At 55.9% G+C, this 15,348-nt stretch overlaps 6 protein-coding genes across 6 annotated transcripts; 3 read left to right on the top strand and 3 right to left on the bottom strand.

Annotated features, from left to right (window-relative positions):
• Nucleotides 1-279: 279 nt before the first annotated feature.
• JCM15063_004449 (uncharacterized protein) lies at nt 280-1,452 on the bottom strand (the record flags this gene model as incomplete). The annotated part of the gene is made up of 2 exons (XM_076679919.1): nt 280-676; nt 752-1,452. 2 exons carry the CDS (start codon nt 1,450-1,452, stop codon nt 280-282), a joined length of 1,098 nt encoding a protein of 365 aa, XP_076532896.1.
• Nucleotides 1,453-2,275: 823 nt separating this feature from the next.
• JCM15063_004448 (uncharacterized protein) lies at nt 2,276-3,886 on the top strand (the record flags this gene model as incomplete). The annotated part of the gene is made up of 8 exons (XM_076679918.1): nt 2,276-2,374; nt 2,450-2,488; nt 2,644-2,678; nt 2,745-2,941; nt 3,025-3,086; nt 3,155-3,597; nt 3,671-3,776; nt 3,848-3,886. The coding sequence occupies 8 exons, from the start codon at nt 2,276-2,278 to the stop codon at nt 3,884-3,886; spliced, it is 1,020 nt and encodes a 339-aa protein (XP_076532895.1).
• Nucleotides 3,887-4,362: 476 nt separating this feature from the next.
• Nucleotides 4,363-6,548, bottom strand: JCM15063_004447 (KH domain-containing protein; the record flags this gene model as incomplete). Its single annotated transcript, XM_076679917.1, has 9 exons — nt 4,363-4,546; nt 4,637-4,836; nt 4,925-5,266; nt 5,339-5,422; nt 5,506-5,640; nt 5,716-5,820; nt 5,892-5,954; nt 6,018-6,112; nt 6,410-6,548. The coding sequence occupies 9 exons, from the start codon at nt 6,546-6,548 to the stop codon at nt 4,363-4,365; spliced, it is 1,347 nt and encodes a 448-aa protein (XP_076532894.1).
• Nucleotides 6,549-7,380: 832 nt separating this feature from the next.
• JCM15063_004446 (uncharacterized protein) lies at nt 7,381-12,219 on the top strand (the record flags this gene model as incomplete). Its single annotated transcript, XM_076679916.1, has 8 exons — nt 7,381-9,580; nt 10,450-10,553; nt 10,684-10,777; nt 10,865-10,879; nt 10,947-11,022; nt 11,103-11,263; nt 11,325-11,590; nt 11,686-12,219. 8 exons carry the CDS (start codon nt 7,381-7,383, stop codon nt 12,217-12,219), a joined length of 3,450 nt encoding a protein of 1,149 aa, XP_076532893.1.
• A 280-nt stretch (nt 12,220-12,499) lies between these two features.
• Nucleotides 12,500-13,360, bottom strand: MTQ1 (S-adenosylmethionine-dependent methyltransferase; the record flags this gene model as incomplete). Its single annotated transcript, XM_076679915.1, has 2 exons — nt 12,500-13,245; nt 13,312-13,360. The coding sequence occupies 2 exons, from the start codon at nt 13,358-13,360 to the stop codon at nt 12,500-12,502; spliced, it is 795 nt and encodes a 264-aa protein (XP_076532892.1).
• Nucleotides 13,361-13,832: 472 nt separating this feature from the next.
• JCM15063_004444 (uncharacterized protein) lies at nt 13,833-15,170 on the top strand (the record flags this gene model as incomplete). The annotated part of the gene is made up of 1 exon (XM_076679914.1): nt 13,833-15,170. The coding sequence occupies one exon, from the start codon at nt 13,833-13,835 to the stop codon at nt 15,168-15,170; it is 1,338 nt and encodes a 445-aa protein (XP_076532891.1).
• Nucleotides 15,171-15,348: the final 178 nt, after the last annotated feature.

Below are 15,348 nucleotides of genomic sequence, written 5' to 3'. Positions count from 1 at the left end.
GGTGTCGTTCGTTGGAAACCCACGAGAAACAAGGATAATTTTTTTCAGAAGGATAAAGAGAACAAAGCTTCATCTAAGGTATACAAGGTCGTGACATTCAATCGAGGATGGACAGAGGTCGTACAAAGGAAGAGAAGAGAAGAGAACGGCAACAAGATTGGGTGAGAAGAAAAGAAATCGTCAACAAGAAATCAAAAATTCCGTGAACCAAGAGATCGCGCAAGGTTTTCCTTGCGCCCTGAAACAATTAGAGGCGATCCGTTTGGGGAGTTTTTGGATTCAATGCCTCATCCCACTACGTTGGTGTTGCAAGTGTTCGGCTTCGCTGTTGGGCAACTTCATGCGCTTGTAACTAGGTCCGCCGGCAGGGTTCGTGAGATTTGGCAGGGTTCGTGAAATTTTGCGTTGCAGCGTGACGGGAGTCGGGGGTAACGCGGTCGTATTTCTTCGATCGTCCTTTTTGATCTCGACTGCCTGAGATTCGGCTGGTGGAGCCGCCGTAGAGGAGGAAGCTCGCAGGGCCTCGAGGAATGACGACGGAGGAGTCGTGGGTACTTTCGGAGGTGCAGGAGGGAACAGTAGTCGTGGGGTCGTGTATGTGAATGGATCCTCTGATGGGCATGACGAGGTCAACACGGCAGTGAACGGGATCGAGGTTCGTATCCTCTCGCCTCGCCTGATGCAAAATCGACCACTGTCAGCATGGCGGTTCCTGAGAAATCGTTCAAGCAAAAACGGCAAAAAGACTCACTTGACGTAGGTGAGCGTTTCGGGTCTCTTGACTTCGGGTTTCGTCGCCGCGCGCTTGAACATGGCATCGTCTCGATCGAGGAATGGGTTCTCGGGATCGTCCCAGCCCATCTCTCTGCGTTTCTGCTCGAGCGCTTCCTGTTCGAGTTCGGCCCGACGCTCGTCGTGCAGTTGTGCACGAGTCTTTTGTGGCGGCGTGATGTTGCTCGCGGTGAGTTTGATGCGGTCGGGATCGACTCTTCGACGTGAGGGACGGGTCGGCGAGACGAGGGCATGCTCCGCCGAGGAGGACGAAGGGGGCGCGCTTGGAGGTTGTGACGAAGAGGACGAGTCGGCGAGGAGGAACGGGTTCAGACATTGCTTCCTCGATGCGCTGCGCGAGTTGGACGAGGATACATTGACGGGAGATCCGAGAGCGAGCAGGGTCGGGGCGGAAGGAGCAGTACGTCTGCGAGTCGAGTGCGAGACGAGAGTGTGCGTCCGGCTCGTCTCGGAGTCACTGGCCAGTTGGTCGACTTCGTCGTCGTCGCTCGTGTCGAGATGGCCCATGTCGGCGTACGACCTCTTGAGAGGGCGCGTGGCGATGTTTGATCGGTACGAGCCGGTGTGATCACCGTCGAGTTGCATGCGCGACTCTGATGGGGGCGACGGCAGCGAGCACATGGACGCCGTGCGAAGGATAGAACGTGAATTGCCGGACATGTCTCGTCAACGAGGAGAGCTCTGAACGAGCGAGGATGCGAGGAGAATGTGTTTAGAGAGGAGGCGGGTCGGTGTCGTCGTGACGGATAGTCCTGCTATCGTGGTGGAGGTGGTTCTCGGTGGCCGGCAACAAGCAAATCTGGTGAGCGAGTATAGACGATGGATCGGAGGCGCGAGATCGAGGTCGAGGTGGGAGGAGAGGGGACGACCGGCGGGCTGATGGAGGTTGGCCCGTCGCGTCGCGTCTCGAGCTCTCGCCGCTTGTCCTCAAATTTCCCCTTCTTTATTTCGCTCGCAGCGTTGGAGCATGCAGCCGCGATGTTAGAAAGCTCGTTACTACAGTAGAGTCTAGGACTGTTTCGCCTCGTGGGGCGAACTTGCTTGTTCAACGGTCTGCGTCACAGCTCAGACCCTTTACTGCTATCGAATCAGCCAGGCGACTTCACGCGGCTCAACACTGGACTGAGAGTCCGAGAGAGAGCAGAGAGTAGGGCGCTGTGGACGTGCACGACGCGGTTCGCGCACGCGCGCCTAGGTCATTTTGCCCAGAAAAACAGTGCGCATGCCGAGCGCTGGTCGCGCAACTCCCTGGCCGCAGCTTGCCCGTTTGTGTTCCTGCCTGTCGCCTCCCCCTCTCCTTCCGCACTATCGCTTCCCGACTCTCTCCAAGCAGGTCCTTGGTCCCCACGAGCAGTAGCACTCCCTCGCTCACACCGCGTTCCGTGACGATTATCCCTCGGTGTTGCTCACTCGAACCCACGCACCGCCTTCCTTCCCTCGACTCGACTCTTTTCGCCGTCCCTCAACACGCTTGGGTTCGAAGATGAAGACGACCTCGTCCCTCGCGCTGCTCACCCTCGCAGCATCCGCCGTTCATGCCCAAGGCATCATTGACAATGTCAAGACGTTTGTCAAACTCACCGTACGTTCTCCGCCCTGGTAATCCTCCTGCGCCACCGCTGACATCGCATCCACATCGACGACACCGTCTCTACAGACCCAGGCGATCGATCTCGAGGGAGACTACTACGTGCAGGTGAGCTGAACCCCTTTCGACGAGGCGCGAGCGGGGTTCCTGCGGCGGCAATCGCGAACCAGGTGGCGCGGGAATTCAGCTCGCTCGCCCTCTTACGACTATCAAACAAGCACAGAGCTGACCCGAGAGCGACATCCCCGTGCGAGCGAATTCAGAACGCAAAGACGGGCAAATACCTATACTTTGACCGGTGAATGCCCGCTCTCGCACCCCTCGCACCGCGTCCGTGTGCGAGCTGACCCCGCGCCGTATTCAGACCAGGGGACACGACCAACCTGATCACCGGAAACGACAAGCAGCCTGTCACGCTCGGACAAGATTCGCAGTACGGCCAGTCGGGCGTCAAATGGCAAACTTGGGCCGGAACGTTCATTCAGGGTCTCCAGAAATGTGCATCGTCGCAGTGGGGTCACGATGAAGGGCACAACATCGCCGCTGTCTCGTACGCTTGCAGTGCGTTGCGTCCCTTCCCCTCCCGCCTCGTCATGCACAGACCGAGCTCACTCGCTTCGTTCCGGTCCATGCGCAAATGTCAGAGGTTGGCGGTGGCAAGGATGGAACGGATACGCTCGAGGTTGCCAAGCAATTTTGGAAGCTCGTGCGCTACTTTCCCGGCTCACACAGGTACACGCAAGGCGATCCTTGACATGTGTTTCACTTGGCCAGGTTCCCTGTGGCTCTTCCAACGACGACAATGACGATGCCTCGAAGAAGGTGGTCAACTTGAATGCCCAAGTCAAGCTCGCGTCGACCGGATCGAAACCTTCTGCCAGCAAATCGCTCGCAGTATCAACACCGACTTCAAAGGACAGCGACGACGATGATGACAACGTCAGCGGCAACAAGTATGGCGCATGGAAACCAAAGCAGTCCAAGGTGCTCGACAAGAGTGACCGTTCGACCTGGATCTGTCGCCACCCCGGTTGGTGGCTCGACCGCCACCCGGGATACGTGACCGAAGGTGGACACATCGAGTGCAAGGACGACCTCGCGGCGTACCGTGCCTCTCTCCAGAAGCGCGATGGATTCCACTCGCACGAACGCATGCACAAGAGGCACAAGCGTGCGCTCCCCTCGAAGCGTGCCAGTGGTTCTCAGCGGGTCTGCTTGTGCGCCCTTTTCCTTTCATTTTCACACTGCCTCGATTCATACAAATCAGCTGACTGGGTCCTTCCTCGTCAGCCTTGCCGTCGATCACTCGCTCGACATGGCTACCCGTGCAATCACCCCAAATGTGATTGATACGTTCGGAGGGTACAAGTCTGTCGCGCTTGCCGAATTCGACGATGTGAGCCATTGACCTCTGTCACGGCGTTCCGCAATAGCGAAACAAAGCTAACTCGTTTTCTTTTTCGATAGTCTGACGAGAACCAGCACTGGATCGTGACCCCTGCTTGAAAGTGCACTGCTTTTCCTCTCTCCCCCGATAATACCCGATTCACGCTTGATTACCCGGTCTTTTGGTCTCTCTCGCTTCGCTCCATCCTGCCGTTGAGCTTCGACCTTTCTTCCATGATCTCACCTTGTTCGTTTATTCATTCATTCCGATCCCAAGTTCTACTCTACATTCGTTCTTTCGCTCCGGCTACTCTCACTTTTTTGTTGCACGCTCACTGCTAGTCAGGAGGTATCACGTCCACTCATTTGAAATCACACATTCTTTTTCACGAGCATTTTCCTTACCACTGGCGAGATGCAATATTCTTTGCGAGTCACTTGTCTCTTCCCTACGAAGAGGACCTCTCTAATTCAAGAGTAGTTCTTTGTTTGTACACACACATGCACACACACAACTTGCAGTCCAGTTTTTGTCAAAAGACAGTAGAGTGACTACGAAAGAAAAAAACCCTCTCTCCCCTGTCGAGCATCTTTGCCTACAGTCCTGGTGGAGGAGGTACAGCACCATAAGCTCCTGCACCACCTTTCGGAGGTTCATCTGCAGGAGGAGGAGGAGGTGGAGGTGGCGGGGCCGAACTCGGAGGTGCAGGAGTTGGAGCGGCCGGTTGTTGTGGTTGTTGTTGTTGAGTTCCGTATCCAGCATACGCGGCGGCGTAATATCTAGAAAAAGACAATCAAAGGGAGTTTTCCCCCAGATTCAATGTCAGTTGTGATATAACAAGAAGAGAGAGAGAGAGAAAGAAACGCAACTGGGTATAGTATGCTTGAGATGCAGGATCGAGAGAGTTCCAGTACGCCGTCCATTGTTCGGTAGTCATGCCGCTGGAAGCAGCACCTGCGGCAGCGGTGGCAGCGGCAGCATCTTGACCCGTAGGGGCCGAGGGAGGGGGAGGAGGTGCTTCGCCGGGAGGCAGAGGAGCCGTGAGTCCCGGTTGAGCGTATTGGTTTGCCTGTATAAATAGAAAATCTAGGATGAGTATCGTTGCGAGAGACGAAAAGGGAGGTAGAGAGGAGGGCGAAATTTCGAATATCGCTCACTTGGTAGTTGTAATCTTGGTGTTGTTGGGGTTGGTAAGGTTGTTGAGCGTAGTGTATGGGTTGACCGTACTGGCCTCCATGTTGCTGGTGTCCTTGCATCCTCAATCGATCCGACTCTTCGATCATCTTTCTCGCTTCGACATGCTTCTCTCGGACCGACTCGATCAAGTCTTTTGCCCACTCGACGGCTTTGTCAATCATGGCGCGATCGGGACCGGTCACCGAGATGTGCATCGGCTCTTGACTCTCGACTCCCGTGTCCGTCTCGACGTAACCTGAACCGATTCCTTTGATCTGGACTCGGGTCTGCGTCTCTTGCTGAATCCATTTGACGAACAAACCCTGTGTGTAGGTCCCACTCGTCAGCGATCGAGTCCCTGGCGGTTCCGACAAAGGTACGAGACTACGACTTACACCTGGACCGACAGTTTTCGCGCGAATGTTGAAGTTTCGCAGGGGTTCAAATTCGAGAGGTACTTTTTCCTCCTCCCATTTCCGCTGACAATGCGAATGAGCGAATGAAGTGTCAACACACGCGGCTAGGTGTTGGGGGCCGAGAGAAAAAAATTCCAAATACGCACTCGTCCGCCGTACCCGTTGTCGCGGTCGCCAGATTGTTCAAACTTTCTGCTGCGGTCGTACACTAGGGGCTGTAGTTCTTGTGCGATGAGGGCCTCTACAGCTTTGATACCTTCGTCGAGCTTCTCTTGCGTCTCCTGTCAAACATGTCGTAGGGGTGATCGTCAGCGAGGGGTGATGCGAAACGGGAACGAGGAGAATGGGTTGCGTACGGCGCTGATATGGAGGTACAGTGCGGGATCCTTGTCAGTCGCCATGCTCTTGTCCGGGTACCAGACACCCTTGGTCAATACAGAGGCACCGGTGTCTTGCAGAATCTGTGAGACGAGGGCAAACGCGCATCAGCTCCCGAATGCGAACACACGATTCTATTTGGAGAGCGTCGTACCTGTTGCTGGGTAGGTCCTTTCGTGAGCAAGTAGCGGTTGCGCAAGTCGTTGATCTCGATGTCCTTGAAGAAGCTATAATGGACAGGGTCGGGTCAGGAGTGCGGCTTCTCTCGCGAGGGAAATACCGAGACTTGCGCAAAGTCCCTGCCTCCTGCATCACCCTTGTCTTGCACAGGAGGTTTAGGGTTGTACTGTTGAGCTAGTCGTGCTGCGATCGCGGCTGTTGGCCATAAAGGGGACCGGTGCGGGACGAAGCGAGGTCAGCAGCTGTCTCTCGACACAGTCTGTAGTCTGTTCACCCGGCGGCTGCAGGTGATTCAACTGCTCGAGGCGGCGTCGAATTATTTAGAGCTGCACCCGACAGACGCGCTGCTGCACCTCCGATTGCACGTGTTGATCAAGCGAGCGTCGATCGATCCACCCAGTCTCCCGGTCCGGTCTCGCTGCGTTCTCGCGCACGCGCACGCACGCGAACACCACGATCATAACCAGTGCAAACAGAGAAGCTGGAACGCACCTGCTGCTTCGGCTGCCTTTTCTGCCTCGGACAGCGCGGTTGCGGTTGCGCTCGCCGGGGCGGCATCTCCCTCGGTCTTGACCTGCTTGCTCGGGTCGTCGCGATCTTCAAACTCATTGCTCCGCTTCGTTGACGACATGTCGAGGTGCGGCGAGCTGCGATGCAGATGCGGCGGGACGCGCTGACTTCGAGAGATTATCTTTTGCGTTTCTAGGGAATACAACAAAATGAATTCAAGTGGTATTCATGGCTCGAATTAGAACCACTTGAATTTCGATTGCCCGTCTTGTTCGCTTGGACTGCTGTACAGCGCGAGACCAACTCGCCGGATCCGACTCTACAGTCACTGCAATCGACGATCTCACTGTTCTGCCCTCCACGCCGTCCGAGCATCACCGCGACCTCGCTCCGACCTCGCTCAGCTTTCCCCCACATTCGATCTTGACGGTCTCGCTTCGCTGGGCTGGACCGCTTGCACGTCCAAGACGAGCCTGTCGGGTGAGCTACAGCGATTGGACGAGCCTCGTGTGTGCCGCGAGCACCGACGGGGCACGGCGCTGACTAGTCAGTTCGTGCGAGTCTCAGGCCCTCTCGTCCTGCCGATAACGACCGACTGGACCATCTTGGCTCTCAGCGTGAGTCTGCGCCTCGAATCTGCCTTCCGCGCTGCTCAGGACCGCCATGGCGCGACGAGCGGGTCTTTGCGGATCTGCGCACGCACGCCCGGGCGAAGCAGCCGAGGCACGCGAGCGCAGACAGCCATTATCGCACATCCCTGGGCGCTGCTGACTCAGAATTGACGATTCGAGATAGTCTACCGGGTGATACCGTGTCACGTCGAGCGGGCCTGGTTGCGCGATAGCTGACTCTGGCCTGCGAATGTGCGCCACACCCCACTTGGACTCCTCCGCGAGTCCTGCGTACACACGCTGAAGTTCTTGATTTGCAGGATGACTCGTGAACCTCGTCCCATGTCGTACTCTCCTTCGTCCCCGACCCGCATCGAAGGATCTGCACCTTCGCAAGCCGCCGCCGCGCCCGGCGAAGATCCTCACTCACTTTCGCTCTCGTCCGACGAAGCCGCGTCCGACTGGTCCTCTCCCTCGGACACGTCCGACCTCGAAGAGGACGCAGAGGGGCTCGAGAACGAGATCGATCCTGACGAGGAAGAGTTCGACCTACTCGCCTCACAGGAACTGCGCCAACTTCCTAGTGATTCAACTTCGTCGTCGCAGTCGACCTCGTCCTCACACGCTCGCACGCGCAATCCGACCGTGAGGCGCATGACCTTGTCCTTCCCGGATCCGATAGCCACTTCCGCATGGGCAGATTCGGATGTCGATGTCACCGCATCTCGCCCGGCACCTCCCCGCTCGCCCGCCGCGAGCCTGACTTCACACTCGGATGTCTCCGCTGACTGCAAAGAACTCGACAACTCGATCTTGGTCGATGGCGGCGCTTATTCACTCATGCTCGACGCCGCCGACATGACTTCCACCCCTCCTCCGGCGGACGCTGCACTTCCTGCATCTGTCTCGTCCCCTAGGGCGGGATTCCTACGATCGTCCCCTTCGTCGTCGACAATCATCAGATCAAAGGCTCCCAAGAAATCGGACCTCGATCCCGAAGACAAGGTTGGTAGATGGAGATCGACCTTGACCACGCCTTCTGACGCGGCTCCTCCGCTCAGCACCGGACCAACGGCATCGATCGAATCTTCCCAAACCGACTTCTCGTCAGTCCACTCGTCGCAAACGGTCGTGCCCGCGCTCACATCTGCATCGAGCTCGATCTCGGTACCGTCTCCGGTTCGTTCTCGCCGAGCTTCGTCATGTTCAAAAGTCGAATTTGATAAGTCACTCGAAGTCGCCAGCGGATCGGAGAAGTCGAGCTCGATGACCTTGCAACTCGACCGGATCGCGAAAGCCGCAGACCAAGACCGCCGAGTTCGATCCGCGAGCCCGGTCTTGGGCTTGATGAGCAAGCTCATGCTGGGTCTGACCCTGACGGGCATCGCTCTTGCCGGCATCGCCACTATTCAGCAAGTGCGATACGATGTCGCGCTCGGTCCTCTCGACCTCGTACGCAATCTTCTCCGAGTCTCGACTCGCTTACCTCTCCAACATGGTGATGAGCCTGTACTCGACCGGCATGAAGAGCGCGATCTCGAGTTCGAGGTCCAAGTGCCCGCAACAGTTCCAACTGCCGTCGAGCCAAGCACATCTGTCCTGCAGCACCACACGCTTCCCACCGCAACTCCTCCGGTCTCGCTCGCGTTTGTCTCTCGGCCTCGCCTCCCCGCCCCGCCCAAAGTGACCCCAGTATACTCGATTGACCCTCCTCTCGATCCGGAAGCGGATGCTGATGCCGAGGCCGACGCGAGACTCGAACGCAACGTCCTCTACGGAGTTGCGGGACACAAGAGGCTGAAGGAAAGGATGTGGGAACATGCGGCACGATGTGGAGCGCTCGAGCGTAGGATCGAAGCTCAACTCGTACACCGCACCGCAGGTTACCACCGCAAGAACCTCCGTAGAGACAGGAGACACCGCCGCAAGACCGTCGTGCCCCAGGTTCAAGAACAAGTCATACTCGGTGTCGACTCTCAGTTCGGACGTTCGGTTGCCATGGTCGAGAACGAACCGGAACAAGACTATCGAGCTCAACCTGTAGACGATGCCAAGGACGTTCTCAACGACATTTGGACTTTCTTCGAAGGCCTCGAAAGAAAGGTGCGCCATGAAATCAAACAGGTGGTCCAAGAACACGTCGTGCGAGACTCGAAGCGCTCCGAGGAGCGATTCGCCGTCCTCTCGGGGTTGTCGGTCCGACTCGCCCGCTATCCAATCGTGCGAGATTACTGCCGCGCACGAGTCGAGGCAAGTACGAAGGAACTGCGCCATGCGAGAAAGGAGATCAAGGCGGCGTGGAAAGAAATCGGTACGCGAATCGGTCGCGCCTCGAAACACGAAGGTCTTCGAGTACGAGCGACAGTCCAGGACGTCTACGGATCGATCAAGAGCCGAGTCAACTTCGGAACGAAACTCGTGCACGACCGCGTCGTCGGATCGGACCGCGTGCGCAAGTCGATGGATGCTGTTGCGTCGAAAGGCGAGAAGCATATCAGAAGAGCGGCGAAAGCCGTACGCAAGATCGAGCGCCAAGATCGGCGTGCGAATCGGCGGGAAGAGAGGAAGGAGAGGAGGCAGCGGCGAGCTTGACGACATCCGTGGTACGCCTACAGCTTGCTCTCTCTCTCTTCGATTCTCTAGCTTTCCCGAAAAAAATGCAAAACTCATCTGCTATGTTGGACTGCGTAGATCCGTCACCGTTACCTTATCTGCCGGTTTTCTCAGCCCCGTCATCTCCGCTTTGACCTACCCTGTACTATGTTCGTTTCAGTCGCGTGTTTCCAGTTTTCTCAACTCTTTCTCCTCCTGTGACCGATGCTTCTTGTCCGTGTTCCTTGTCGTTGTTCTGTGCCGTCCACACCGCTTTCCCTGTTTCCACTCCGCTATGCCTTCGCGTTGTACTTTGTTTGACGACCCCCTTTTACTCCACGTCTCTTCTTTTTACCCTCGAGTGTACCATGCTTGTACTGTACACGTCGTCGCTCTAACAGGCTGCGGAGAAATTGTTCAGCGAGAGTGTCACAAGTCGATGGTGCAGAACCCCCGCGCGTGCCGCCGCACGAAATCTCGCGCGCGCGTGTTCGAAACGATATTGACTTCCGCCTCGACGATTGAACACAGGCTCGCCGTGTCTCCGAGCCCGAGCTCCAGGTGTTCCTTACAGCTTACAGACAACGCGCCGACCCAGTCACTCTGTTCACCCGATCAGCCTTTCCGGTGATTTCAACCTTTTCCGCGCGCGCAGTCGGCTTCCGTCTCATCACTCGTTGCGCCTGCTTTCCCCCGACTTTGGATCTTCGAACGCGTTCTACTTGTCCCTTGATCTGGAGCTAGCCGTGAAACAAGTGAGTCTCTTTACGAGTTCCGTGGACAGCGCGAATGACACTGACTTGGGTGGGAATCGCCCAGTGAGCGAGATCTCGTCCGTCTCTCCCGGAGACAAGTACATTGGCCTCGCATTGGCGATCAGTAGCTCGATCGCAATCGGCACTTCATTCATCATCACGAAAAAGGTCAGCTCCGAAATTCCTCGTCCCTCAACTCTGGCCAAACTACGCGTTTCAGCCTTGCGTAATCGCTCGTTGCCCTACGGATACTGATTCGTTTGCTGTGCTCGAACTTGCGGGATGGTTTGCTATGTAGGGCCTGATAAGCGCAGCCGATCAAAGTGATGGCTTCTCGAGCGACAGCTACTCGTACCTCAAGAACGGACTCTGGTGGGCAGGCATGCTGACGAGTGAGTTCACCTGCCCGATCTCGAGTGCCGTGCCTCCTCCAAGAGCAAAAATTGACGAAGGAACCACATTGTACCTTGATTCTCTAGTGGTCGTTGGAGAAGGTACAACTACCTCTCATCCTTCAAGTTCTTTGCGCGAGGTAACTGACCCGGATCGACATTTGTGCAGTTGCAAATTTTGCGGCCTACACTTTTGCACCTCCAGTACTCGTAACGCCACTAGGCGCCCTCTCAGTCCTGATCGGGTACGAATAACCCCTGGTCTCGGTCGAGAGTCCTTGCTCCGAACCTGACAATACACGTCGCCAATCCTCTCTACCTACAGTGCCGTTCTCGCAGCGTTCTTCCTCGGCGAGCGACTCGGGCCGATAGGCATTTCTGGATGTTCACTGTGCCTCGTCGGCTCGCTCATCATCGTGCTGCATGCGCCCGAAGACAAAGAGATTGCGACAGTCGACGAAATTCTCGATTATGCCCTTCAACCGGGTACGTTTCAACACTTCTGGACCCACGCGCAACACTGATCGTTTGGTACGCATGGGTTCAGGGTTCATGTTCTACTGTCTCGTTGTCTTGTGTTACTCGCTGTACGCGATCTATCGGATCGCGCCCAAACACGGCACGTCAAACCCACTCGTGTACATCTCGATCTGTTCGCTCGTCGGGAGCGTCTCGGTCATGGCGGTCAAAGGGTTCGGAGTCGCGCTCAAACTCACGTTCGCGGGTAACAACCAACTGTGGCGAGCCGGAACGTGGATCTTTGCGGTCACGGTCGTGGGGTGCATCGCGGTTCAGATGAACTATTTCAACAAGGTAAGCGCGCGCGCTTTTCCCCTTTTTTCTCTTTCGATCTTTTTTTGAGCCGAAGTCGGTTTTTGGCCCACTGCTGACTGCAAAAACTCTCCCAGGCACTCGATCTGTTCCCGACCACGGTCGTCAACCCTTCATACTTTGTCGGGTTCTCGTCCTGTACGCTCCTCGCATCGATCATCCTGTTCCACGGACTCAACACGACTGGAGGTGCCAACACGTTGTCCCTCTTGTGTGGACTGTTCGTCATCTGTCTCGGAGTTTACCTCCTGAACTTGTCGAGGTCGGAGAACGAAAGTTCGAACCATCATCGTCGATTGTCTCACCCTCGTCGTTCACTCCTCGATGGTGGTGGAGGAGGACTCATGCGTACCAGTCAGAGTAATGGAGGAGCCGGAGGAGGGAGGTTGAGTATGGCGAGTGATACGGACGATCCAACTGGCAGGAGGAGCACCAACATGTATCGCAGTGGAGGGTTGATCAGTGGAGGGGTACCGGCAGAAGCACCTCTGTTTGATTACCATGGAGGGGAGGATTTGCACATGGACAAGTTCACGTTGAGGGAAGACAGTGATGAGGAAGGGTACAGTAGTGGAGGAGGGGAGAGGCGAGCACTTCGGGGCCATCGGTAAAGGACGGCAAAAACCAGCGTAGGGTGACGGGCCGTCTGAGGACGGAAGAGGAAAAAGCTCGCATGACCTTTGGCAAAGAAACCTCGCCCTTTTATATCTCGATTCCATCTTTCTTTCACGACCACCATGTACTGTACTTTCTGCTTTTCACGCAAACACACACTCCTACTTTTCACAATCAAAGGTGTCGAGATCTTTTACAACACTGTTTTCGGTTTTTGGCGAGAGCATCTAAAGTCTAAAATAAAGGTCTATGGTTTGATCTCCCTAGAGGAGACGATCAAAGTTTCCACGCAAACACGGCTCTCTCTATTCCCCAAGGATCCGAGACGATCTCTGATTTGAACCCTCGTTCACTCAAGAGAGTTTCAACTGCCCTCGCCTGACCTTTGCCCACTTCGAACGCGACATGAGGTCCCGGTCCCAACTCGTCACGCCCAGGTACCAGCAAATCGTCGAGCATGGAAGCAATCTTGTGGTAAAAGATCAATCCATCATCGAGATCGGAACCAGTGGTACTAGATGGTCGTTCTCCCACGAGTGCCGCTCGGTCTTCCCAATTCTTGACACTCGGATCCAACGATTCAAACTCGGTGCGAGTAATGTAAGGTGGGTTGGAAACGACGAGATTGAACCTTTGGTGTCCTCCTTCTCGATCGTCGACGACTCTGTGTGCAAAGTCGGAATCGAACAGGTCGAGTTTTACGACTTGAACCGAGGGTTCCAACTTGCACCGTTCGACGTTCTCGCGAGCGAGCGTGACGGCTTCGTTCGATTGATCGATCGCGAGAGTCGAAACGCTTGGGAATCGATTCGAAGTCACGAGGGATTGGGTCAGCCCGAGCGCGATGCATCCGGTGCCAGTGCCCAAGTCGAGGATCCGGAATGGGCGATCATTTGCGAGAGTGGCAGTCGAAAGGATCGTCTCGGACAAGTGCAGAACCCAGTGCTCGGTTTCGGGTCGAGGGACGAGGATTGGAGCGCGTACGACGAGGTCGACCGGCAATGGATGGAATGGTTGACTACCTGGTAAAATTGCGATTTGTTTTATCAGAGTCAAGCCTTTTCGTAGTGAATCTGGGAGAGACGGACCGAGGACGTAAGCGAGAGGTTTGTCATGCTCGACCATGTCGCGAACCATGGCATTCAAGCGAGTTTGCCAGTTGCCCGAGCCGTACCCTTCAGCCCTCGCGCGTTGTTCAAGCCATTGCAGCTCCTGACCGGCGGTACGTTCGTGCTCGCGCAGCGGGACATCCCGATCGAGGCGGTGGTAATGCGCGGCGAGCAATTCGCGCAAAGCGGGCACCGAGCGGTACGAACTCGAATGGCGTCGGAGCGTCAATGCGACATGAGGTCGATACGGTCGTAACCGAGCGAACGAAGCCACGATAGGCGCCAGCTGATACGAGGTTTCGGAACTTGGTGACGGCGAATGACAAGGTTGACATCGCAACTTTTTTGATATCTTCTTGATCTCAATCGACGCACCCACCCACGACTGCCTGTGCTGCAAACATGTCACACCGACGCCATTCAGCTACCTGATCCACCCCTAACGTTCGCCCGCTCGCCTACGACGCTTTTCTCTTGTCCCCACATTGTGCCGGCGCTCGATGGACTCCGATACCGTGTCCCTGTCGTGGGACATTGTGCAGTACCTCGTCGACACGGTGCTGCCCACCTACTTGGCCCCGATCCCCCTCACGCGCGCGCTCTTGTCACTCTGTCGCGTCTCTCGCGCGATGCACCACATCGCTCAACCCGTCTTGTTCCACACTCCCTTCATCTCGTTCGATCCCCCAGACACGACCCCTCCAGGACGCACGTTTGAACGAGTTGAACATCTCGTCCACACGCTCGAACACGACCGTTCAGGGTTGGCTACCCGAGTTCGCAATCTCGGATCCCTCGGACAGTGGTCCACGAGGATCTTGTCGGAAGGGATCCCAAAGAACCGGATCGACGTTTCCACCCTCTTGATTCGACTCGTCGCGTTGTGTCCAAACTGTGAAACGATCGCGATCCCGTTCGTCACCATCTCGCACCAAGAACGGTTCTCTCGAACGATCATCACGAACGGGTCTCGACTGCGCGAAATCAGGTTCGGAGAAGGGTACGAATCACAAGACCCATGGGTGATCAACTTTGATCCGTCCGTACGAGAGCAGTGGGGGAGCGCCAAATTCACGATTCGAGATTTCCAACTCTGGTCGAACCCACTCGCGAGGGTGACCCACTTGAAGTTGATGGCTCGATTGCGAGTCGAGGATCCTCTCGAGGAAGATGACGAATTGGTCGACTCTGACGAAGAACCTGAAGTGCTCGGGTTCAAACTCGAACATTTCCAACTCGATCTCTTGCGCAACTCGAAACTGTCGTTCAACTACGTCTACCGGTTGTTGTACACGTCTCGTACGACGCTCAAGTCACTCGTACTCAAAGAACACCAATTGACTTCCGCCCCTGAAACGCTCGATCGAATCTTGGAGACGTTCGGTTCGACCTTGACCGTCCTGCGTACGAGTTCAGCGAACCAAACTACCGACAATCGACATTTGCTAGTGACGATTTCGACAAATTGTCCAAACCTCGAAACGCTCTCGATCGGATCACGGACGAGTTTGGCCCTGTTCGAGGTCCTCGACTTGTTCGCGAATCACTTGATCCACCTGCGCGAGCTCGGACTCGAGAATTTCTACAGTCTCGAACTCTATCGTCGTGATCATCCGAACGGCCGAGACGATCTAGTTCGAGTCTTGTTACACGGGTTTCAAAAGTTGAAGAGGATCGTGTTGACGCCACAACACGCCAACGTGACTGATGCGCGAGTACAAGATGAAACGATCGGACAACCTCTGCGAGAGCTTGATCAAACTCGAGACGATTCGATCGCGAAAACCATCTCGACTGAAATCAACTACTGGAGATGGCTCGTCGAGATTTCACCATGATGGGAATTCGCATGAGGGTTAGATGCGCCATCTCGGCAGGAGGTCCCGTTCCAGACTGGACTTTTGAATGTTGTTGTTCTTTTTTGCAAAACAAAACAATAGGGAACCCGTATCAACCGAAAAAGAAAGGACAACGAGGGAAGACTGCCGGGGGGGGGGGGGGGGGGGGGGGGTTAAA

Source organism: Sporobolomyces koalae (genome assembly GCF_050403365.1).
Source record: "Sporobolomyces koalae JCM15063 DNA, S_koalae_JCM15063T_v1_ctg29, whole genome shotgun sequence".
NCBI classification, from domain to species: domain Eukaryota; kingdom Fungi; phylum Basidiomycota; class Microbotryomycetes; order Sporidiobolales; family Sporidiobolaceae; genus Sporobolomyces; species Sporobolomyces koalae.
This window is presented reverse-complemented; position numbering and strand designations above follow the sequence as displayed.